Here is a 25575-nt window from a genome sequence, read left to right on the forward strand (position 1 = left end):
CCCTCTACCGCCCAGAATCCCACCTACCGCCCCAGAATCCCACTTACCGCCCTCTACCGCCCAGAATCCCACCTACCGCCCCAGAATCCCACCCACTGCCCTCTACTGCCCAGAATCCCACCTACCGCCCTCTACTGCCCAGAATCCCACCTACCGCCCTCTACTGCCCAGAATCCCACTTACCGCCCTCTACCGCCCAGAATCCCACCTACCGCCCTCTACCGCCCAGAATCCCATTTACCGCCCTCTACCGCCCAGAATCCCACCTACCGCCCTCTACCGCCCAGAATCCCACTTACCGCCCTCTACCGCCCAGAATCCCACCTACCGCCCTCTACCGCCCAGAATCCCACCTACCGCCCTCTACCGCCCAGAATCCCACCTACCGCCCTCTACCGCCCAGAATCCCACCTACCGCCCTCTACCGCCCAGAATCCCACCTACCGCCCTCTACCGCCCAGAATTGCTGTGTAATGGCCATTTTTTTCCACCGGGCGCTTTTCTCCTATTTTCACCAAACTTACGCCCAAAGTATTGTCAGCATCTTAGCGGTCTTTTCGACGGTAAATGGGTGGAACTTGGCTTTGCTCAAATTTGGGCCTCAAATATTGTTGAAATAGATTAGAAATAATTATCACTACTCCAAAACCTTGCTACGATTGCCAGATGGATTATCTCATGGTGCAGTTCATCAGGGCAGACAGATCAACCTTACAATGTCTGTGTACCAGCTAATGTAATGAATCACTGAAGGCTACTACCCAAAAGTCTGTGAATCAGACCATTCAGCATTGCCGGCACAAGCAAGGTAGTATAAAGGTGAGAAAATTGCAAAAAGAGCAATTTAAAGAGTGATTTTAAAAAACGTCATTAAGGCTATAAGGTAAAATTAAATATTAGAACGTTGCTACTTTACCTATTTCTTTCACCCATAAACACTAATCTTCAATAAATCCTGCAACTTTGGGATAACCCAACAAACTCTCCTGCATTTACTAAGATGTTTCAATTAATATTTCTAATTAAACCAATAATTTAGACTTACGACATCGTTCAGGGGTTCTCCAGCGAATACAAACACCAGCTTTATTACAAGCTTCAGCATACACTGCGACAGCAGTACAGAAACCCAGATATTTTCCCTCCTTATCACAGGCACAAGCCTCTTGGATACAGGCAGCATAGTATGGTTCTGGGTTAACCTGATAAATAGGGCACAACACTGTGTAAGCAAATGAACACTTGGAAGAGGTTTTACAATACTTCAATTAACCAACCAGAATATTGACTACGATGTTTATTTTACGTGAAAGACTCAATTTATGTGTATTACCCTTTGCGTGAACAAATTATGAGGTCTTTCATACAAATGGAATAAGTTACTAATGCACCATCCAACAGTAACATTTTCTGTCACCCTCTCCACGTGATGGTTTGATTCCTTGCTGTGGAATATCTCAAATCCAGAATCACAAACACTACACAAGCAGAACAGAGGAATTTGTCTAATCTCAGCCTCAACCCTACCCTTAAGTCCCCGCATCCACCCTAACAATTAAACAAAGTCCATGAGAGACAATTGCAAGTCCTTAATGAGAAATGTCAGTTCAGTTCAAGTAGCATATCTGTTACACTACCCTCTGAGCATTAACCACCTGCAAGCATGGAAGATTTATATCCCACCCTCTGCCCTGCCTTGTAGCTATGTTGTTGGTATGGCTGCTTCACTTAAGCTTCTGGTCAATGTTGCTCGTGAGGATTCAACAATGGTGGTGCTGTTGAAGGTTCAAGGGAGATGGCTGGACCTTGTTTTGTTGGTGATAGTCACTGCCTGGCTTGTATAAAGAACACATGTTACCTGCCACTGCTCAGTCCAAACCTGGATGTAATTCTGGTCGTGATTAAGAGGTCATTGAGGAAGCAGCAGAAGATGATTGGGATAAGAACACTACCCTGAGGAATTCTTAGAGATGTCTTGGGATTGCCGTGAAAGGCCTCCAGCAAACACCTTACTTTGTATCTGGAATGACTTCAGAAATTTGAGCATTTTCCACTTGACGGTTCACCCCGCCACCACCGCCCCCCGCCCCCCCACCACCCCGCCCACTCTGATCTCAGTGTCCTGGAATTACTTGATGCCATACTCGGTTAAATGCTGCCTTAATGTCAAGGGCAGTTACTCTCACCTCTCCTCTGGCATTCATCTCTTGCGTCATTGCCTGGATAAAGGTTGTCATGGGAAGTGAAGTGGAAGCGAATCATTCTTTCAGAATCCGAACTGAGTGTCAATGAGCACGTTGTGGGAGGGGGAGCTAGGTGTTATTTGATGGCACTCATGATGATTCCTTACATTACCTTACTGATGATTGGGAGGAGACCAATAGGGCCATATTTGGCTGGATTAGATTTGTCTTGCTTTTTGTGCATAAGTCACACCTAGGTAATGTTCCACATTATTATGTAGAAGCCAGTGTCATAGCAGCACTAGAATAGTTTGACTGAAGGGCAGCTGGTTCTGGAACACAGGTCGTCAGCACTACAGCCAGGATATTAACAGGGTTCATTGCCTTTGCTGTGTTCAGTGCATTCAGCCACTTTTTAATGTCAAATGGAGTGAACCATATGGACTGGATAATGACATCTATGAAGGTGGGAACCTCAGGGCGAGGCAGAGTAGGATCATCTACATGGCACATTTTGCTAAAGAAGCTTGCAAAGCTCCGTCTCATCATTTGCTCCACCAAAGTTGACGATGGAAATGTTTATGGAGCCTCCTCCCTCAGTTAGTTACCTGGTTTTCCATCACCATTCATGAATGGTTGTGGTACGGCCACAGAACTTGGCTCCGATGTGTTGGTTGTAGAAGCACTTAGCTCTGTCTATACCCTGCTGCTTTTTTTGTTTGTCTTGTAGCTTCACTAGCTTGGTCTTTCATTCTTAGTTCTTTTGAGTGTTGCTTCTGAACACCCTTCTACACTCTCTATTGAACCAAGGTTATTCATCATTATTATCATAGGCAGTCCCTCGGAACCGAGGAAGACTTGCTTCCACTCCTGAAGTGAGTTCTTTGGTGGCTGAACAGTCCAATACGAGAGCCACAGACTCCGTCACAGGTGGGACAGTCGTTGAGGGAATGGATGGGGGGGACTGGTCTGCCGCACGCTCTTTCCGCTGCCTGCACTTGATTTCTGCACGCTCTCGGTGTTGAGACTCTAGGTGCTCAGCGCCCTCCCAGATGCACTTCCTCCACTTAGGGCGGTCTTGGGCCAGGGACTCCCAGGTGTCAGTGGGGACATCACACTTTATCAAGGAGGCTTTGAGGGTGTCCTTGTAAAGTTTCCGCTGCCCACATTTGGCTCTTTTGCCGTGAAGGAGCTCCGAGTAGAGCACTTGCTTTGGGAGACTCGTGTCTGGCAAGCGAACTATGTGGCCTGTCCAGCAGAGCTGATCGAGTGGGGATGTTAGCCTGGACGAGGACGCTGATGTTGGTGCGTCTGTCCTCCCAGGGGATGTATAGGTTCTTGCGGAGACATCGTTGGTGATATTTCTCCAGCGACTTGAGGTGTCTACTGTACATGGTCCAAGTCTCTGAGCCATTCAGGGGGGTGGGTATTACTATAGGGTTATTACTGTTTTGTTTCGTCCCTTATTTTGGACAGTTACTGAGAAAAGCAAATGGTGGATGTAAAATCCAAATGAAATATTTTTGAAAAACACTTTTTGAATGATTTATGAAGAAAAAACAATACACAGACCTAGCTGGTGATCAGATTATTAAATTACTTTGGGAAGAATTTTAATTTTTAAAACATGTGATTTTAAGGAATGTGAGAAAAGTTGGTTGCTACAATTATGACATTAGGACTTTTCCGTTTCCATCCCTGCGATGACAAGATACGTGAGCGTGTTCCACTTTGAGAGTGGTTCAATATGTGGCAGTGCACTCTCGTAGAGACTGTATTTTTTTTATCACATATAACTAATTATGTTTTCACAGCTATAAAAATATTAAAATTGTGAAAGTAGTAGTAATAGATTTGTAATAAAGTGTCTTACCTTATTGTGACATTTTTTAAACACTTCGTTTCCATCATTAATTATGGCGCATTTTCTCTGTGCCCATGGAGAACAAAATGGGTTTTTCTCACAAGGGAATGTATAATTCACTGAATTGGAGCAGGGCTGTGTAGACTGCCAACTGTTTCCAAACTCAATGGGGCTGTTCACCACAGAGTTAAATTTTGTTGTTAGATCATCTTCAGTGTCATCATTGGAATTTCCACAGAGACCACATACTTTGTTCTGTTGTAAAAGTTACAAATAATCAAAAAATTGTGAAGGAGACTAATCTGTCATTTCAAAATCAATCGTCAAAATAAACTAATTAGGCTGATATGATCTGCAATTCGCAAATATGTACAACAAGTCGACACCTGAACACCAATTATCTGAGAAAAATTGTGATCACTGTTAATTTTACATGTCCATTGTTCTGTGCTGAGTTAGTTCATCTTGGCTGATGTGGCAGCAATTGACCTCAGCACTGCAGGACTATGCAAAGGGACAGGGAAGAAAATCAACTCAGATTCTCATTATTGACCATTAACTAATGACCACTGTTAGAAATGGCATATGCAAAAGATGTGCCAGGACAGGATTGGACTGGGCTACAAACCTGCTGACCTCCCTGTTTCGGGTCACATTTGAAGAATGGCCTTTTGGCCAAAGTATTGGACGGCCACCAGTGCCTCTGCAACCACACTCCAGCATCCATCAAAATCTTTGGGATAGGGGGAAAATTGGGAAAATAATATTTTGATCTCACTGAGCTAGGTTATTGATGCATGGCATTCATGCCTCTTGGCTGGTAACATACTGCCTGCCGACCCATTCGTATCTCTCATCCTTTTTCTCTCTAATCTGGAAGAATCTGACACCATGCAGGGCAGGCTCATTTACTTGTGAGACAGTGCTACAAACTTGAATGGGCATTTTGCTTCTCCAATGCTTTACCTGGCAATTCACCTCTCAGGTTTAATCTAGTCATACTGTTATTCCCCCTCCACAACCTGAAGGGCCATTTTATACATTGGAATATAAGAGCAGGGAAGTCTGGCTGCATTTATATAGGGCTTTGGTGAGAACGCACCTGAAGTACAGTTTGGGTCTTATCTAATGAAGGATATACTTGCCTTAGAGGGAGGTGGGTGCAACAAATGTTCACTCGATTGATTCCTAGGATGAGAGGGTTATCCTATGAAAAGAGACTGAGTAGAATGTGCCAATATTCTCCGGAGTTTTGAAGAATGAGAGGTGTTCTTATTGAAATGTATATAATTCTTAGAGGGCTTAACAGGGTAGATGCTGAGAGGCTGTTTCCCCTGGCTGGAGAGTCTAGAACTAGGATGTGGGGGTAGGCCATTTAGGACTGAGATGAGGAGAAATGTCTTCATTCAGAGGGTTGTGAATCTTTGGAATTCTCTACCCCAAAGGGCTGTGGATGCTCATTCATTGAGTATATCCAAGACTGAGATCGATAGATTTTTGGGCACCAAGGGAATCAAGGGATGTGGGGATAGGGCGTGAAATGGAGTTCAAGTAGAAAATCAACCATGAACTTATTGAATGGCGCAGAAGGTTTTAGGGGACTACTCCAGCTCCTATTGTACATAGTATGTGTTATATATGTACACTTGTATTTACTCTGTACAGCCACCAGAGGGCTCATCCCCTGGAGTCCCAAGGGATCCCATAATCCCTTGGGAGCACAGGTATTTAAGGAGGCTTCACAGGTTGGAGAGGCACTTTGGAGACCTGCAATAAAAGACTACGGCCACACTTTACTTTGAGCTCACAGTGTTCAGTCTGACTCTTTCTCCATATACAACAACTGGTGACGAGATACAGATAACGAACCCAAAGATGCAGAGAACAGTGGGCATCCTGGAGAAATTCTCAGAGGGAGATGATTGGGAAACTTTTATGGAGCGACTCGACCAATACTTTGTGGCCAAGGAGCTAGGTGGGGAAGAGAGCGCTGCCAAACGAAGGGCGATCCTCCTCATCATCTGCGGAGCATCAACGTATGGCCTCTTGAAGAATCTGCTCACTCCAGCGAAACCCAGAGAGAAATCGTACAACGATTTGTGCACACTGGTCGAGGAGCATTTGAACACGAAGGAAAGCGTTCTGATGGTGAGGTACCAGTTCTACACCTACAAAAGGTCAGAAGTGGAGAGTTATGTCGCCGAGCTAAGATGCCTTGCAGGACATTACGAATTTGAAGCAGATTTGGAGCACATGCTCTGAGACTTTTTCGTACTTGGCATTGGCCACGAAACCATACTTCACAAACGTTTGACTGTAGAGACCCCAAGCTTGAGTAAGACCATAGCGATAGCCCAGGCGTTCATTGCCACCATTGATAATACGAAGCAAATCTCTCAGCGCACAGGTGCTGCTACAAGTACTGTGAACAAAGTAATGTTGTTTTCGAATCGTAACGTACAGGGCAGGTCACACATACCTACAGCTACACGTCTGCAGATGTCTCAGAGACCACCATCAAGGGTGATGAATGCAAGGCCATTAACACCTTGTTGGTGCTGCGGGGTGATCATCGTTTCCATTCATGCCGATACAAAAAGTGCATTTGCAAGGGCTGTGGAACAATGGGACACCTCCAACAAGTGCGCAGGCGAGCTGCAAAGCCTTTTAAACCTGTAAACCACCATGTTGCAGAGGAGGACAGATCCATGGAGGATCACGATGAACCAGAGCCTCAGATCGAGGAGGCAGAGATACATGGGGTGCACACATTCACCACGAATTGACCCCGATAATGCTGAATGTTGAACTAAATAGACTCCTGGTGTCAATGGAGCTGGGCACGGGCACGAGTCAGTCCATCATGGGCAAAAAGACTTTTGAAAAGTTGTGGTGTAACAAGACCTCAAGGTCAGTCTTAACTCCAGTTCGCACGAAACTAAGAACTTACACGAAAGAACTGATTCCTGTAATCGGCAGTGCTACCGTAAAGGTCTCCTACGATGGAGTGGTGCACAAGCTACCACTCTGGGTGGTACCGGGCAATGGTCCCACGCTGCTCGGCAGGAGCTGGCTGGGAAAGATATGCAGGAACTGGGACGATGTCCGAGCGCTATCGCCCGCTGACTACACTTCGTGTGCCCAGGTCTTAAAACAAATTTCCTTCGATGTTCGAACCAGGCATCGGGAAATTCCAAGGAGCAAAAGTACAGAGCCACCTAATTCCGGGGGTGTGACGCATCCATCACAAGGCAAGAGCAGTACCATACATGATGAGAGAAAGGGTAGAGATCGAGCTAGACTGGCTGCAAAGAGAGGGCATCATTTCCCCGATTGAGCTCAACAAGTGGGCCAGTCCTCAGTCCTTAAGGGAGAACACACCATCAGAATCTGTGGCGATTACAAAGTAATTATCAATCATTTCTCCCTGTAGAATCAATTCCCACTACCAAAGGCCGACGACCTCTTTGCAACGCTGGCGGGAGGAAAGATGTTCACGAAGCTGGATCTGACTTCAGCCTACATGACGCAGGAATTGGAGGAATCACCGAAGGCTCTCACCTGCATCAACACACACAAAGGTCTTTTTGTTGATAACAGATCCCCGTTTGGAATCCGATCGGCAGCGGCGATATTCCAGAGAAACATGGAAAGCTTGCTGAAGTCGGTCCCGCACACCATGGTCTTCCAGGACGACATCTTGGCCACAGGTCGGAACACAGTCGAGCATCTGCAAAACTTGGAGGAGGTTCTTAGTCGATTCAACCATGTGGCGCTCAGGTTAAAACGCTTGAAGTGCATTTTCCTGGTGCCTGAAGTGGAGTTCCTGGGAAGGAGGATTGCGGCGGACAGCATCAGGCCCACCAATGCGAAGACGGAGGCAATCGAGAATGCACCGAGGCCACAGAACGTGACAGAGTGCGGTCGTTTCTGGGACTCCTGAACTATTTTGGTAACAGCACAGTGTCAGAACCACTGCATGTCTTACTACGAAAAGGGGATGAATGGGTTTGGGTCAAAAGCCAAGAAAATGCCTTTGTAAAGGCAAGAAAATTGTTATGCTCAAACAAATTGCTTGTGATGTATGATCCATGTAAGCTTTTGGTACTAGCATGTGCTGTGTCGTCATATGGCGTCGGATGTGTATTGCAACAAGCTAATGATTTCGGAAAACTGCAACTGGTGGCTTATGCATCCAGGAGTCTGTCTAAGACTGAGAGAGCCTACAGCATGATTGAGAAAGAAGCGTTAGCGTGTGTCTATGGGGTAAAGAAAATGCATCAATACCTGTTTGGGCTAAAATTCGAATTGGAAACTGACCATAAACCACTTATATCCCTGTTCTCTGAGAGTAAAGGGATAAATACCAACGCATTGGCCCACATCCAGAGATTGAGCGCTCACGTTGTCCGCATGCAACCTCGCCATCCGCCACAGGCCAGGCACAGAAAACTGCGCCGATGCTCTCAGTAGGCTGCCATTGCCCACCATGGGGGTGGAAATGGCACAGTCCGCAGATCTAGCCATGGTTATGGAAGCATTTGAGAGTGAGCAATCACCCATCACTGCCTGGCAGATCAAAACCTGGACAAGCCAGGACCCCTTATTACCGCTAGTCAAAAGCTGTGGGCTTCACGGAAGCTGGTCCAGTGTCCCAGTGGAAATGCAGGAAGAGATAAAGCCATTCCAGCGGCGCAAAGATGAAATGTCTATACAGGCAGACTGCCTTCTGTGGGGCAATCGAGTAGTGGTCCCCAAGAAGGGCAGAGACACCTTCGTCAATGACCTCCACAGTATCCACCCAGGCATCGTAATGATGAAAGCGATAGCCAGATCCCACGTGTGATGGCCAGGTATCGATGCGGACTTAGAGTCCTGCGTTCACAGATGTAATACATGGTCGCAGTTAAGCAATGTACCCAGGGAGGCGCCGCTAAGTTTATGGTCTTGGCCTTCCAAACCGTGGATAAGGGTACACTTCGACTATGCAGGCCCGTTCTTGGGTAAAATGTTCCTTGTGGTTGTAGACGCATACTCCAAGTGGACTGAATGTGAGATAATGTCGGCTAGCACGTCCGCTGCCACTACTGAAAGCCTGCGGGCCATGTTTTACCAGTGCCGAGTTCAAAGAATTCATGACCTGTAACGGAATCAAACATGTCACATCTGCCCTGTTTAAACCAGCGTCAAATGGTCAGGCAGAAAGAGCAGTGCAAACCATCAAGCAAGGCTTGAAGCGGGTAACTGAAGGCTCACTGCAGACTCGCCTATTCCGAGTTCTGCTTAGCTACCGCACGAGACCCCACTCTCACTGGGATCCCACCTGCTGAACTGCTCATGAAAAGAGCACTTAAAACAAGGCTCTCGTTAGTTCACCCTGATCTACATGAACAGGTAGAGAGCAGGCGGCTTCAACAAAGTGCATATCATGATAGCGCAAATGTGTCCCACGAGATTGAAATCAATGATCCTGTATTTGTATTAAATTATGGACAAGGTCCCAAGTGGCTTCCCGGCACTGTCGTGGCCAAAGAGGAGAGCAGGGTGTTTCGGGTCAAACTTTCAAATGGACTCATTCACCTGAAACACTTGGACCAAATCAAACTCAGATTCACAGACTATCGTGAGCAACCCACCTTGGACCCTACCTTTTTTGATCCCCCAACATACACACCAGTGGCAACCGGCACCACGGTTGGCCACGAAGCAGAACCTATCATCCACAGCAGCCCAGCAGGGTCCAACACACCAGGCAGCCCAGCAAGGCCAGCTGCACAGCAGCCCAGCGAGGGCCCAACAAATGATTCAACAACACCAGCTTTCACACCGAGACGATCAACCAGGGCAAGAAAGGCCCCAGGTCGACTCACATTGTAAATAGTTACACTATTGACTTTGGGGGAGGGGGGGGAGAGTGTTGTTATATATGTACACTTGTATTTACTGTGTACAGCCATCAGAGGGCTCATCCCCTGGAGTCCCAAGGGATCCCATAATCTCTTGGGAGCACAGGTATTTAAGGAGTCTTCACTGGTTGGAGAGGCACTCTGGAGGCCTGCAATAAAAGACTAAGGTCCCACTTTATTTTGAGCTCACAGTGTTCAGTCTGACTCTTTCTCCATACACAACAGTATGTATGATTGCTTGGATATAGGAGGGACATATTAGAGACATCGAACACGGTATAATAAAAAGGTTATGTGTTACAAATTTAATTTAATTTTTTGCAGAGTTTACAAAGATGATGGATGAAGGAAGCCCAGTAAAATTTGTCTACTTACACTTCCAAAGAGCTTTTAATAGGGTACCATAAAAGAGATTTCTCTGCAAGATTAAAGCCTCTGGTATTAGTGGTAATATATTAAGCTGGATTGAGAGCTGGCTGGCAAAAAGTAGTTACAGATGGATTTGGATCTGTTGTAAACTAGTCACCAGTGGTGTTCTGCAGGGATTGGTGTTGGGGTTGTTGCTACTTACTATTTTTATGAATGATCTGACTGTAGGTATTGGGGGCACGATCTTCAAATCTGAAAATGATTCAAAAATCTGTGCGAGTGTTCGGACTGTAGACCATGCTCAATTGCTTCAGGTGGATTTTAATGTGCAGGGAGTTGGGTTCATGACTGGCAAGTGATGTTTAATTTGGATAAGTGCAGTATTATGCATGTGAACTGGGTGAATGCTCAAAATTCATACACCCTTCAGGGAAAAGCATTAAAGAAGATGGAGAAAGAAATAGATCTGGGCATTCTAGTGCATGAGCAATGCTTTGAAGTGATAGCTAGAGCAAATAGGGTGTTGGGGTGCATTCATTGGACAGTTGATTATAAGACGAGACATACTATTTTGTCCTTGGTCAAGCCTCACTTGGAATACTGTGTCTCGTGTTAGTCTCCTCACATATAGTGTGTGATATTGCGGCCTTGGAATGGGTGCAGGGGAGGGCTACTAGACAATTCCCAGTATAAAGCATCTTAGTTATCAAAATATGCTAAAAGAGTTGGGAGAGATTGGAGAAGAATATAATTATGGGTGAGCTGATTGAGGTTTAAAAGATGATGAAGGGAATAGATTGTGTTCCAGTTGACAGTTTGTTCCAATAAAATAGATTAGGGAGGGCCAGGGGTCACAATTTAAGTTGTGGAAGGCCAGATCGAGGTTCGATGTCAGGAGATGCTTCTTTTCCCAGAGAATAGTGGACCTCTGGAATGGGCTGCCATCTCACACGGTGGACGCAAATTCAGCAAATTCCTTCAAGCGAGAGCTGGTCCTGTTTCTGGTCGGGGTGGATATCACCTCTTACAAAAGGTAGGTACTTCAAGGAATTCAGGATCAGAGTAATCGCCTGGCTAGTTTCGATTACCTAGATAGGTGGGAGAGAAATTTCCCATATTTCCCCTCCCCCGCCCCCCAAACAAATTGACCTGGGTTTTTAATCTGTTTTTTCACCTCCCACGAGATCACATGGTTTTGCGTGAGGTAGAAAGTGTATTTCTTGTGATATATAAGGTATCTCAATTATGTGGGACAGGCTGAATGGACCAGAGGAACTTTATCTATCTGTCATTGTTCGTATAATAGAAAAGACTTTTGAACATATTACACTCCAGTGTCTTTTAGGATTGACAAAGTCTCTAGATGTGGGAATTGGCCATCTCACTGATTTCTTTCTGAATGTCACAGGATTGCAAGCTCTGGAACATTGTTCAATCACAGAGATTTCTGTAACTCTCTGGCTAAATCAAGTGAAATTTCTCCAGATATATGATCTTCCTTATGTTGATTCACATAATAGCCATGGAAGTTTAATGATCTTTGGGGATTCCCTAGAGGGAGCTAAATTGAGGGATGAAGAGGAAAATTAAGATTTACCATTTTTTAATAGTTGAACCAATCCCCTGGAGTTATATTAAGACTCTTCACTTAATTACATGTATACACTCCCTCTTTTCTCTAGTGTCAGCTGTGGCTCAGTGGGTAGCACTCTTGCCTCTAAGTCAGAAGGTTGTGGGTTCAAATACCACTCTAGGAACTTGAGCACATAAAACTCTAGGCTGACACTCCAGTGCAGTGTTGAGTGCTACACTGTTGGAGGTGCTGTCTTTCGATGAGACATTAAACCGAGGCTCCGTCTGCCTGCTTAGGTGGATGTAAAAGATCCCATGGCACTATTTTGAAGAAGAGCAGGGGAGTTATCCACAGTGTCCTGACCAATATTTATCCCTCAATCAACAATAAAAACAGATTATCTGGTTCTAATCACATTGCTGATGGCTGCCGTATGACTACACTCCAAAAGTATTTCACTGGCGATAAAGTGCTTTGAGACATCCAGTGGACACGAAAGGCGCTATATAAATCCCAGTCTTTCTTTCTATCTATCCTATTTGACCCATTATCGGTGCATATTTGATACTGTGCCAACACTATGATAGGTTTTTTATCTTCTGGTCATTATGATGTGCTTTGGGCCCAGATACAGATCTTTTATATTGGTTTTACACACAGAGTCCTATCTAATTAAGAACAATTATATGTCTCTATTGGTTTCACTCAGCTGGTAAATGTTCATATTATACTCTCCTGTATTATTACAACTTCCATGTGACTATTTGCTTTTAGAAAAAGTGAAGAATCAAAAGTCATATGCAAGAGAGAATATTTTAGCTGAAAGCCACACTTACCCTCCATTGTTCTTCCAATGTGACTGAAAGTCTTGTGTGTTTGTCCCAAATCAGAGTGATCCCATTGGAAAATGTAAGGATTAAATAGAGCCCAACAGTGTGAAATGAATAGGAAATATCTGTGCAATTTGTTACAGAATTATCAGAAACTTCCACTTTCCCATCTTCCAAAGTTAGTTCTTTATCCTATAAGACACAAGTGGATTTGAAAACAGAATGCTTTATAATGCATACAATCATTAATGGTCCCAACTAAAATTAGTATTTTGAAAACTTCTAATAAAATGGCTGCTAATACTAGCATAGCTACCTAATAATTGTAAATTAGCATATGTACCTGAAATATAATTTTAATATTTCTTGAACATGTCACTCCATCTTCACAGCAAGCAACATTTTCTGTTAGTATTTGGAATGTACCCATTTTTCCTTCACAATGGTCCTAAAATGAAGATAGCAAAAAAGAAATGTGCACAAAGTATTGTCTGTACAGTTGTATATGGCTCAAAACAGTTCAATAATTAGTACCAGTGTGTAGTATATCAGTATATTCAGAAAAATACTCAGTACAATTACAACTGTAAACCATTGCACCCTCGGATGGCATCCCAGCTGGCCAAATGCACTCCCCTCGCCCATCTTTTCCCCACACCACCCCCCTCCCCCGTGAGCTGCCTCTGGGGCTATGACTGACGCTTGCACCTCACCCACACCGAACTAACGAGACCAGCGGACCAATTTGCCGTGGTCCTGTCGCCGACCTTAATAAAAACAAAATGAAACATTGCTCTGTTTAAACAGAATATTACTGATAATTTGAGATAATTGGCAAAAGAACCAGAGCGAGTGATGAGGAGAAATTATTCTATACAGTGACTTGTTATGATCTGGAATGCACTGCCTGAAAGGCTGATGGAAGCACATTCAGTAGTAACTTTCAAAAGGGAAACCTGAAGAGGAAAGACTTATTGAGCTATGGGGAAAGAGTGGGGGAGTGCGACTAATTGGCTAGGTCTTCCAAAGAGCTGGCACAGGCACGATGGGCTGAATAGCCTCCTTCTGTACCATATGATTCTATGACGGATGATATGTGCACATGATTTGAACTCATTCATTAGTTTATTGCTCATGAATTCTGAAACATTTCAAACACATACAAAAGTCAAATCTCATCCACCAGTGTGTGTAATCTTCAATTTCATTTTAATCATTAAAGCCTGTATTCAAAGAACAGTGTGAATACGCTAAGTGCGGTATAGGTCTGTATTGCTGATCTGCTCGTATCAAGGTTTTTATTTTTGTGTCTGTACCATATTATTATTCAGGTTTTGGGAAAGATTAATAAATAGGGTTTCTGAATCTTCAGAAATTTGTAATTTCTGTTTAGGAACTTAACTTATCCTTGAATAGAATACATGCTAAATTATGACTCATTTCCTATTTAGAGTAAGTCAAATATTTAGTCACTGTAACTTACCTGAACAAATATATATTCACAGTTGCCCTCATAGGTGTATCTCTGTTCATCAAAGGTTGTGTAATGACCTTCACCATAAACCTTACAGGTCTTTGGACATGGCTTCTCAGTGCAACTCCATGATCCACCCCGGCATGTGCTGCAATATAAAGAATGGTGAAATTGTGTTCGGTAATATTATACAGCTTTTAATATATGAAATGTATTCATTTTTACATTTGGTGAATCTCACCACTTGTTACAATCCTTTGTGATTACTTTTCCTTCAGTATAACTATCTCCTCCAAATAAACAAGGGCATTTTTCAAGCAAAACACAGTTTCCGCTGTCATCTTCAGCTTTGCCTTTAGGACAGACACAGCCAGGTACACATTGTTCCGGCTGTTATAAAAGAGGAAATCTTCAGTGATTTGTCCAAAATATTTATATATTGTCAGCTAACATGAAATAATGTAAACGTATGCATACTCTCAGACAATACATATTACTGGATTAGTAAAAATTTAGACAGTAATTACTCAGTATGGATTACTCTCATACACACTATTTATTACTTTTATGAACATAAGAACATAAATAGGAGCAGGAGTAGAGCATATGGCCCCTCGAGCCTGCTCCGCATTTCAATAAGATCAATAAACTACACTGTCAATAAGTTACCTCAGCTCCACTTTCCCACCCTATCCCCATATCCTGTGATTCATTTGGTCCCCAAAAATTTTACGATTTCAGTCTTGAATATACTCAATGACTCAGCATCCACAGCCCTCTGGGGTACAGAACTGCAAAGATTCATAACACACTGAGTGAAGAGATTTCTCCTCAACTCAATCCTAAATGGCAGACCCCTTATTCTGAGATTGTGACCCCTAGTTCTAGACTCTCCAGTCAGGGGAAACTGCCTCACTTAATCTACCCTGTCAAACATTCAAAGAATTTTACATGTTTCAATGAGTTCACCTCTCATTCTTCTAAACTCCAGAGAATATAAACCTATTCTACCCAATCTCTCCTCTTCGGACAACTCTCTTATCCCAGAAATCGATCTAGGTGAACAGTTATTGCACCCCCTCTAAGGTAAGTATATCCTTCCTTAGGTAAGGAGACTAAAACTGTACACAGTACTTCAGGTATGGTCTCACCAAAGCTCTATATAATTACAGCAAGACTTCCTTACTCTTGCACTCCAATCCCCTTGCACTAAAGGCTAACCTACCATTTGCCTTCCTAATTGCTTGCTGTACCTGCATGTTAACTTTCTGTGATTTGTGTACAAACACACCCAAATCCCTCTGAACACCAACCTTTACTAATCTCTCACCTTTAAAAAAAATTATTTTTTATTCTTCCTACGAAAGTGCATAATTTCACATTTCCCCACATTATACTCCATCTGCCAACTTATTGCCCAATCATTTAACCGATTTACATCCCTTTGTAGCCTTTTTGCATCCTTCTCAGAGGTTACTTTCCACCTAGCTTTGTATCATCATCAAACTTGGATATATTACTCTTGGTCCCCTCATCTAAGTCATTGCTATAGATTGTAAATAGCTGAGGCCCAAACGCCAATCCTTGCGGCACTCCACAAATTACAGCCTGCCAACCTGAAACCATTTATTACTACTCTTTGTTTTCTGTCCATTAACCAATCCTTAATCCAAGCTAATATATTATCCCCAATCCCATGAGCTCTAATCTTGTGTATGAACCTCTTGTGTGGCTGCTTATCGAATGCCTTCTGAAAATCCAAATATACTACATCCACTGCTTTCCCCTTATCTACCCTGTCAGTTACACCATCAAAAAGTTCGAATGGATTTGTCAAATGCAATTTCCCTTTCCTAAAACCAGTGTTGGCTCTGTCTAATCAGATGATGATTTTTTCAGCGTCCTGCTAATGCACTCCTAATAATAGATTCTAGCTTTTTCCTTACTACTGATATCAGGCTAACTGGCCTATAGTTCCTCGTTTTTTCTCTTCCTCCTTTCTTCAACAGCAGCATTATATTTGCTATGTTCCAATCTGCAGAGGCAGTTCTAGAATCTAGGGACTCTGGAAGATCAAAACCAATGCTCAAAACTTCTTTAATTCTGTCTCCCATCAACCAAAAACATTTGTTCCATGAGTGAAGTCAAAGAAAACATAGTTTGCAAAACTCCACAATGTAGGTGAAAGATTTTCTATATCAAAATATTTCCCCTATTGTTTAGAATGGCTTTTTAAATTATATTTTGGAGTTTCACTTAAAACAGATTATTTTGCCTGATTGCTCAATCTTCTGTGTTGCATGGCAGTATGTACAATCACAACCTTGTAATGTTAGATATCACTTACACAAGGTAAATTCAAGCTACTACATTTCTTTCCACAGTGATTCTGCCACAAGTTTCCAGCTAGGGAACAATTAAAATGTTCCTTTTCCCCAGCACACCCTAATGGGCAAAAAATGCAGAAAGTTATTTTATATAGATTCCAATTCATGCATCAGGTAGTGACAGCTTTAGAAGACACCAATAATTTACCTGGGGCTTGTGTAGTGGAAATAGGCTTGCACAGAAGTGATCCATCTACACAAAAGCTGAAGAGAGAAAAGAAAAGCTAAGACTCTATTTTCATGTATAATGATTCAACTTTGGTAGATTGTAACAAGTATGCTTACCAATTACCAACACTCTGTCCAGGTTGAATATACGTGCCCCTGAAGTAACATGAGCAGTCACCTTTATCAACACAGGCACCATTTTCATTCATGTACTTTCCCTCAGGACAGCCACATCCATAAACTGGAACATCGTCAACCGTACAGGTGAAATCAGCTTTTGATAGTAATCTGCAGCTCCGGTTACAGGTTCTCATGTCAGTGTCAAAAACCTGGTTCTTCTCACAGGTTGTATCTAGAAACAAAAACATCAAAATACATTGGAATATTGCTGAAAGCAAAAGACAAGGCTGAAGCGTTCGCAACCATCTTCAGCTGGAAGTGCGAGTGGATGATCCATCTCGGCCTCCTCCTAAGGTGTCCCCATCATCGCAGTTGCCAGTGTTCAGCCAATTCGATTCAATCCATGTGACTTCAAGAAACAGCTGAGCACACTAGATACAACAAAGGCTATGGGCCTTAACAACATCCTGGCTGTTGTGCTGAAGACTTGTGCTCCAGAACTAGCTGCGTCTAGCCAAGCTGTTCCTGTATAACAGTGGCATCTACCCGACAAAGTGGAAGATTGCTTTCGTATGTCCTGTTCACAAAAAGCAGGACAGATCCAATGTGGCCAATTACCACTCCCCATCAGCCTACTTTCAATCATCTGCTAAGTGTTGGAAGGTGTTGTCAACAGTGCTATCAAGCTGCACTTATTCACCAATAAGCTGCCAACTGATGCTCAGTTTGGATTCTGCCAGGACTGCTTTGCTGCACACCCCATTAAAGCCTTGGTCCAAACATGGACAAAAAGAGCTGAATTCGAGAGGAGAGGTGAGAATGACTGCCCTTGACATCATGGCAGAATTTGACTGAGTGTGGCACCAAGGAGCCGTACTAAAATTCAAGTCAATGGAGATCAGGGGAAAATGCTCCACTGGCTGAAGTCATACCTAGCACGAAGGAAGATGGCTGTGGTTGTTGGAGAACAATCATTTCAGCCCCAGGACATCGCTGCAGGAGTTCCTCAAGGCACTGTCCTAGGCCCAATCTGTTACACTCATAATAAATGGTCAGACTGAGTACTGTGTGTAATGAGCAAGTGTGACCTTAGCTCCTTTATTAAGGTTCCAGAGTGCAAGTGCCTCGTGGGTGGCCTGTTTATATACTGTGCTCCCAAGGGATGCTATGATCCCTTGGGACTCCAACAGATAGGCCCTCTGGTGGTCAGGTGTGATGCAGGTTACAAGGGGTTAAATACATAACATCTCCTCAGTGAAGTCAACAGTACACTTATTTGCAAGCTGAGACGATTTGGGGCTTTGCGCTCCCTTGTCGATCGTCTCGGTACAAATGCGGGTGTGGGTGAGTGGGTCAGTTCTTCACTGGGCTGTTGGGCAATGGCCTTGTCGGGCTGCTGGGGATGATCAGTTCGGTTTCATGGTCAACTGTGATGTCAGTTGCCACTTGTGTGTGTGTTAGAAGGTCAAAGTTGGTGGTGTCCTCGTCAGGTTGTTCGTAGCTGTTGGTGAACCGCAATTAGATTTGGTCCAAGTGTTTTCTGTGCGTTTGTCCATTGATCAGTTTGACCTGAAACACACTACTCCCCTCTTTGGCTGTGAGCATGCCAGCGAGCCATTTGGGACCATGTCCATAATTGAGCACAAACACAGGATCATTGATCTCAATATCGCGTGACAAATTTGCGCAGTCATGGTACACACTTTGTTAATGCCGCATGTTCTCCACATGATCATGTAGATCAGGGTGGACAAGAGAGAGCCTTGTTTTAAGCACCCTTTTCATGAACAGCTTAGCTGGGAGAAACCCGGTGAGTGAATGGCGTCGGGTGCGGTAGCTGAGCAGTACTTGGGACAACCAGGTCTGCAGGGAGCCTTCCGACACACATTTCAAGCTTTGCTTGATGGTCTGAACTGCATGTTCTGCTTGGCCATTGGATGAGGGCTTGAACAGGTCAGATGTGACATGTTTGATCCCTTTGCAGGTCATGAATTCCTTGAATTCAGCACTGGTGAAGCACAGTCCATTGTCGCTGACTAGGACATCAGGCAAGCCTAACAAACATGGCTCATCGGCTTTCAATGGTGGCCGTGGATGTGCTTACAGACATTATTGCACATTCAATCCATTTTGAGTAAGCGTCCACGACAACCAAAAATATTTTGCCTAGGAATGGGCCCACATAATCTACATGGATCCTCGACCGCGGTTTGGATGGCCATGACCACAAACTTACCGGTGCCTCTCTGGGTGCATTGCTCAACTGAGAGCAAGCGTTGCACTGGCGCACCCATGACTCTAAATCTGAGTCGATGCCAGGCCACCACACGTGGGATCTGGCTATGGCTTTCATCATTACGATGCCTGGATGGGTGTTGTGCAGTTCGCAAATAAATGTGCCTCTGCCTTTCTTGGGCAAGACTACGCGATTGACCCACAAAAGACAGTCCGCCTGCAGGGACAACCCATCTTTACATCTGTGGAACGGCTCAATCGCTTCCTGCATCTCCACTGGGACACTAGATCAGCTCCCATGGAGGTCAGTTTTTTACCAAAGACAGTAAAGGATCCTGGCTGGTCCAGGTCCTGATATCCCGGGCTGTAACGGGGGACTTCTCATTCTCAAATGCCTCCATGACCATGAGCAAGTCCGCTGGCTGCGCCATTTCCACCCCGGTGGTGTGCAATGGTAGCCGACTGAGGGCATCTGCGCAGTTCTCTGTGCCCGATCTGTGGTGGATTACATAGTTGTTGCCGACAGTGTGAGCGCCCATCTTTGGATGCGGGCAGAGGCATTGGTATTAATCCCTTTGCTCTCCGAGAATAGCGATATGAGCAGCTTGTGGTCAGTTTCAAGCTCGAACTTGAGGCCAAATAAGTACTGGTACATTTTTTTTACCCCGTAAACACACACCAGAGCCTCTTTTCAAACATGCTATAGGCCCTTTCGGCCTTGGACAAACTCCTGGATGCATACGCAACCAGTTGCAAAATTCCCGATTCATTAGCCTGTTGTAACACACACCCGACCCCATATGATGCCGTATCGCAAGCTAACACTAATCGTTTACATGGGTTATACAGGACAAGCAGTTTGTTAGAACACAATAAGTTTCTGGCTTTCTTAAAGGCAGCCTCCTGTGAATTCCCCCATACCCAGTCATCTCCCTTGCGCAGTAGCGCATGTAGGGGTTCTAGCAGGGTGTTTAACCCAGGTAGGAAATTACCGAAATAGTTAAAGAGCCCAAGGAACGACCGCAGCTCCGTCATGTTCTGTGGTCGCAGCGCGTTCTTGATAGACTCCGTCTTGGCGTCGGTGGGTCTGATGCCATCTGCTGCGATTCTCCTTCCGAAGAATTCAACGTTCTGTGCCAGGAAAACACACTTCGAGTGTTTCAACCTGAGCCCCACGCAATCCAACCGTCTAAGAACTTCCTCCAGATTCTTCAAGTGCTCCATGATGTCCCGACCTGTAACCAATATGTCATCCTGGAAGACCACTGTGCAAGGAACCGACTTCAGTAGGCTCTCCATGTTCCACTGGAAGATCGCTGCGGCCGACTGAATCCCAAATGGGCACCGGTTGTAGATAAACAGACCTTTGTGCGTGTTGATGCAGGTGAGGCCTTTCGAAGACTCCTCCAGTTCCTGCGTCATGTAGGCCGAGGTCAGGTCCAGCTTGGTGAATGTCTTCCCTCCAGCCGGGGTTGCAAATAGGTCATCTGCCATGGGTAGCGGGTACTGGTCCTGCAGCAGAAAACGATTAATCGTTACTTTATAGTCCCCGCAAATTCTAACCGTACCACCCTCCTTGAGTACCGGAACAATCGGACTGGCCCAGTCGTTGAATTCCACTGGCGCGATGATGCCTTCACATTGCAGCCTGTCCAGCTCGATTTCCACTTTTTGATGCATCATGTACAGTACCGCCCGAGCCTTGTGATGGATGGGTCGTGTACCGGGAACCAAATGGATCTGCATTTTTGCCCCCAAGAAGCTTCCGATGCCTGGCTCGAATAACGAAGGGAACTTGCTTAGAACCTGGGTACATGCGGTGTCGTCGACGGATGAGAGCGCTCGGATGTCGTCCCAGTTCCAGCGGATCTTTCCCAGTCAGCTTCTGCCAATGTGGGGCCATCCCCTGGCACAATCCACAGTGGGAGTTTGTGTACTACTCCATCATAGGAGATTTTGACTTCACCACTGCCAATTACAGGGATTAGTTCCTTGGTGTAAGTCTTTAGTTTGGTGTGAATGGGGCTGAGCTTGGGCCTGTGTGCCTTCTTTCCCCACAGCCTGTCGAAGGCCGTTTTACTCATTATGGACTGACTTTCCCCCGTGTCCAGCTCCATAGATACTGGAATGCCGTTCAGTTCAACTTTCAACATTATTGGTGAGCATTTTGTCGTGAACGTGTGTACCCCGAACACCTCTGCCTCCTCAGTACAAGTTTCCAATTCAGCCTGATCCACTGTGGATCAATCATCCTCTGCAACGTAGTGGTTTGCAGGATTTGCAGCTTGCATGCACATTCATTGGAGGTGTTCCATTGTTCTGCAGCCATTGCACGCATAGTGCTGAAAGCGATATTGATGGAGCCGATGATCATCTCTGCAGTGCCAACAGGGTGTTAACTGCCTCGCATTAACAGATAATGGTGGATTCTGGGTCAATTGATGTCGGGCCACAACAGCCGGAATGTACATTCTGCCATGTACATTTCTGCTCAAAACCAACGTTACTTTATGCACAGTACTGGCCGAAGCTTCTTTGTTCTGCGAAATCTGCTTGGTGTTGTCGCTGGTGGACATAAATGCCTGGGCTATCGTTATGGCTTTACTCAGATTCTGAGTTTTTACAGTCAACAGTTTGTGAAGGATTGTCACATGTCCAATGCCCAGTACTAAAAAGTCTCTGAGCATTTGTTCTAGGAATCCCTCAAACTCATAATGTCCTGCAAGGTGCCTTAGTTCGGTGACGTAGCTCGCCACTTCCTGGCCCTCCGATCGTTGACACGTGTAGAACCGATATCTCGCCATCAAAACGCTTTTCTTGGGATTTTTCATGAGGCCATAGGTTGTTGCCCCACAGACTGTTAGGAGGATCGCCCTTCGTTTGGTGGCGTTCTCGTCCCCTTCTAGCTCATTAGCCACAAAGTATTTGTCGAGTCTCTCCACGAAGGCCTCCCAATCTTCCCCTCCTGAGAACTTCTCCAGGATGCTGACTGTTCTTTGCATTTTCGCGCGGTTGCTCGTTACCACGTCGCCAATTGTTACACTCATAATAAATGGTCAGACTGAGTACTGTTTGTAATGAGCAAGTGTGACCTTTGCTCCTTTATTACGATTCCAGAGTGTAGGTACCTCGTGGGTGGCCTGCTTATATACTGTGCTCCCAAGGGATGCTGGGATCCCTTGGGACTCCAACAGGTAGGCCCCTCTAGTGGTCAGGTGTGATGCAGGTTACAAGGGGTTAAATACATAACACAACCATCTTCAACTGCTTCATCAATGACCTTCCCTCCATCATTAGCTCAGAAGTGCAGATGATTAAATAGTATTTAGTTCCATCCGCAATTCCTTAGATAATGAAGCAGTCCGTGTACGCATGACAAAAAACGATCTAGGCTGATAAGTGGCAAATGAGATTCGCACCACAAAAGTGGCAGGCAATGACCATCTCCAACAAGAGAGACTATAACCACCTCCCCATGACATTCAATGACATTACTATCATCAAATCCCCCACCATCAACGTCATAGGCGTAACCATTGACCAGCAACTTAACTGGACCAGCCATATAAATACTGTGGCTAATAAGAGCAGGTCAGAGGCTGGGTATTCTGCGGCGAGTGTCTCACCACCTAATTCCCAAAGCCTTTCCACCATCTACATGGCACAAATTAGGAGTGTGATGGAACATTGTCCACTTGCCTGGATGAGTGCAGCTCCAACAACATTCAAGAAGCTCAACACCATCCAAGATAAAGCAGCCTGCTTGATCGGCAACCCATCCACCACTTTAAACTTTCACTCCCTCCACCATTGTCGCACCGTAGCTGCAGTGTGTACCATCTTGAAGATGCCCTGCAGCAACTCACCAAGGCTTCTTCAATAGCACTTCACAGCACCCGCGATCTCTACCACCTAGAAGGATGAGGGCAGCATGGGAACACCACCACCTCCAAGTTCCCTCCAAGTCACACACCATCCTGACTTGGAAATATATCATCGTTCTGTCATTGTCGCCGGATCAAAAGCAGGAACTCCCTACCTAACAGCACTGTGAGAGCACCTTCACCACACAGACTGCGGCGATTCAGGAAGGCAGCTCACCACCACTTTCAAAAAGACAATTAGGGATGGGCAATAAATGCTGAACTTGAAAGAGACGCTCACATCCCATGAATAAATAAATAAATAAAAAGCATAAATAAACTGTTAAAATATTTTATTCCTTCATGAAAATGTCTCTGTATTATGACTGTAATGGAATTGCACTTTCATTTGGCAGATTATCCAGGCTCCATTTTAGATAAGGATTTCCATCTGGTCAAATTAAATTGTTTGCCCTCAACCCTACCTTTCTAATATTTAGAAGAGAGCTTCTCATATTTACTGTTTATATCAATTCTGCCAATTGGTTAGTTTTCTTCTTTATTGATTAAGTGTTCACTTGCCCTATCCAATTTGTTATTTACTACTTTTGTTATCTATCAATCACCCTCCAGAAACTGTTCTCTCCAATTTCAATTTATTTACAATCAATCACTCTGTTGAATATTATAGTCAAGCACATTCAACCAAAAAAAAATCTCCAACAGTCCCTTATCCACCCCACGATATATTCCTGAAAATAAAATTCAATAACAAATAAATTAATTCAACATTTCAGGAAAACAAATTCAACAACTTTCCCATCCCACCCTAACTCCAAGATGGCAGCCTTAATAATTTGTTATCGCTTCTCCCTACTGTAGCTTTGGCCAATCCAGTCCCTGCTTGCTCAGTTCCCTCTCTTCTAATCAAAGAATAACCCAAACTTCTTTGCTTATTCCCTTACTTCTTTCTTTATATAAATATAATAGATGTATTGGGCAGGATTTTAACTTGGAGGCAGGTAGATAGCGGTGGTGGTTGGGGGTGGGGTGCTAGATTGCGGTTGAGAAACCCCAGAATGGGTTTCTATCAGACCCTGCTAAATTTAACGGCAGAGCCTGATTAACATTTTTTCTCCCTGTTGCTCCCACCCCACTGCAGCCAGCCAACGTGAGAGGCTGGCTGGCTGACTGTCGGGCGAGTAGGCCTGTGGCATCAGGCCACTGCCGGGGAGCAGATCAGAGGATGAGAGGGAGGGATCCGGGGTGGGGGCTAGAAGCCCAGAATTGGAGGGGCGGAAATTGGCAGGGGTCGTAGCGGGTCGAAGATCGGCAGGGAGGGGATCGGAAGGCCAGGATCGGTGTGCTGGAAGTGTTTCGGGGCCGGAGGGGGGAATCAGAGGCCTCGTGGGAGTGGGGGATGCGGTTGGAGGCCTCGTGGGAGAGATCGGAGACTTTGATGGGGGGAGGTTAGGACTAGATTGGACCAGTTGGGGGGATACGCAGCCTCATTATAATATTTAAAATGCCAACCTGCCTCCTGGGAGCCAAATCTTCCCTTTTTTGGGGGGTTTAAACTTCCCCCATTTTAGAATTGGTTGTAATATACCAGTGCATGTGGTTTCTGCCTTTTTTTCCTCTGCTTAGCACCCAGGAACTAAATGTCCCCAAGGACAAAGAAGGGGACACATGGTGCCTTTATTTTCTAAGCTCCAAGTAGACAATCTTAAATGGGATTCCATCTCCCTCCATCTTCATAATGTTGAAATCGTGACTCATTGGACAGTCTCTTACTTGAGAGACTTAAAATGTGTAGAAGTCTGTCTTCCCTTCCTCTTACAATGTACAGACATCTAAAATCCAAGCTTTGCATCATCTAATCTCTATGATTTAATTTACCATTCCTTCTTGTCTGCTCTTTCCAGCCTTACACTAGAGCCTCAATGTTAAGTCCCCCCCAGCCTAGTGGAAACTGGACGCCAATTTGTCCCCTGGGATCCCACTGTTTTCAGCAGGTGCACAGGACACCCACCAGAAGGCATCATGGTCCTGCAGATATTATTGGGAATCAACTGCAATTTTATCCTGAGGCCTGAGCAGGGCAGCAGTGGTGGTTTCCTCAGGCGAAACCTGCCAGGAGCTGGATCGAGGGCTAGAAGAGGCCCTGCAAGATTCACATATAAAAAAAACTTTCCTTCTAGGATCGGAGGAGCAGGATTATTCTTCCAGGCCCCACTGCCCCAGGCTAACCTCCCCGCCCCCCATTCACTTAAAATCGAGGCCTGGGGTTCTTACCCCATAATCTATGTTTCTCAAAAAAGCAAAATCCTGAGAAACATCTTATTCTTAGCTTCTTAGCACAATGGTGGACTCAAATGATCAGCCAAGATCTCACAAATAGAACTTGATAGGTTTTGTATCTGTGTAAATAAATTTCAATATTGAATAACTGCAAGGTCGGAAATAAAAACAGGAGGTACACACATTCCATGGATGAGATAAAAATTACCACGGGTGGATCTGAAATCATTCTCAAGATGTTAGTTGACTCAGTGCTCACCATCTCCAAACAGTGTGAAGCAGCAATAAACAAAACAGATAAG

At 44.8% G+C, this 25575-nt stretch overlaps 1 protein-coding gene across 1 annotated transcript in view; it reads right to left on the bottom strand.

The window, feature by feature from the left end:
• LOC139278098 (mucin-2-like) overlaps window positions 1-25575 on the bottom strand; it is a 115841-nt gene that overhangs the window by 41179 nt on the left and 49087 nt on the right. The window contains exons 18-26 of the mRNA XM_070896757.1: window positions 16872-17106; window positions 16735-16790; window positions 16547-16644; window positions 14441-14589; window positions 14209-14347; window positions 13069-13173; window positions 12732-12917; window positions 4057-4302; window positions 1046-1202 (exon numbers count right to left, since the gene is read on the bottom strand). Of these exons, the coding sequence (XP_070752858.1) occupies window positions 1046-1202; window positions 4057-4302; window positions 12732-12917; window positions 13069-13173; window positions 14209-14347; window positions 14441-14589; window positions 16547-16644; window positions 16735-16790; window positions 16872-17106 (1371 nt within the window). The remainder of the gene's footprint in view (window positions 1-1045; window positions 1203-4056; window positions 4303-12731; window positions 12918-13068; window positions 13174-14208; window positions 14348-14440; window positions 14590-16546; window positions 16645-16734; window positions 16791-16871; window positions 17107-25575) is intronic.

The sequence above is a fragment of the Pristiophorus japonicus genome, chromosome 13 (assembly GCF_044704955.1).
Source record: "Pristiophorus japonicus isolate sPriJap1 chromosome 13, sPriJap1.hap1, whole genome shotgun sequence".
Classification (NCBI taxonomy): Eukaryota; Metazoa; Chordata; class Chondrichthyes; family Pristiophoridae; genus Pristiophorus; species Pristiophorus japonicus.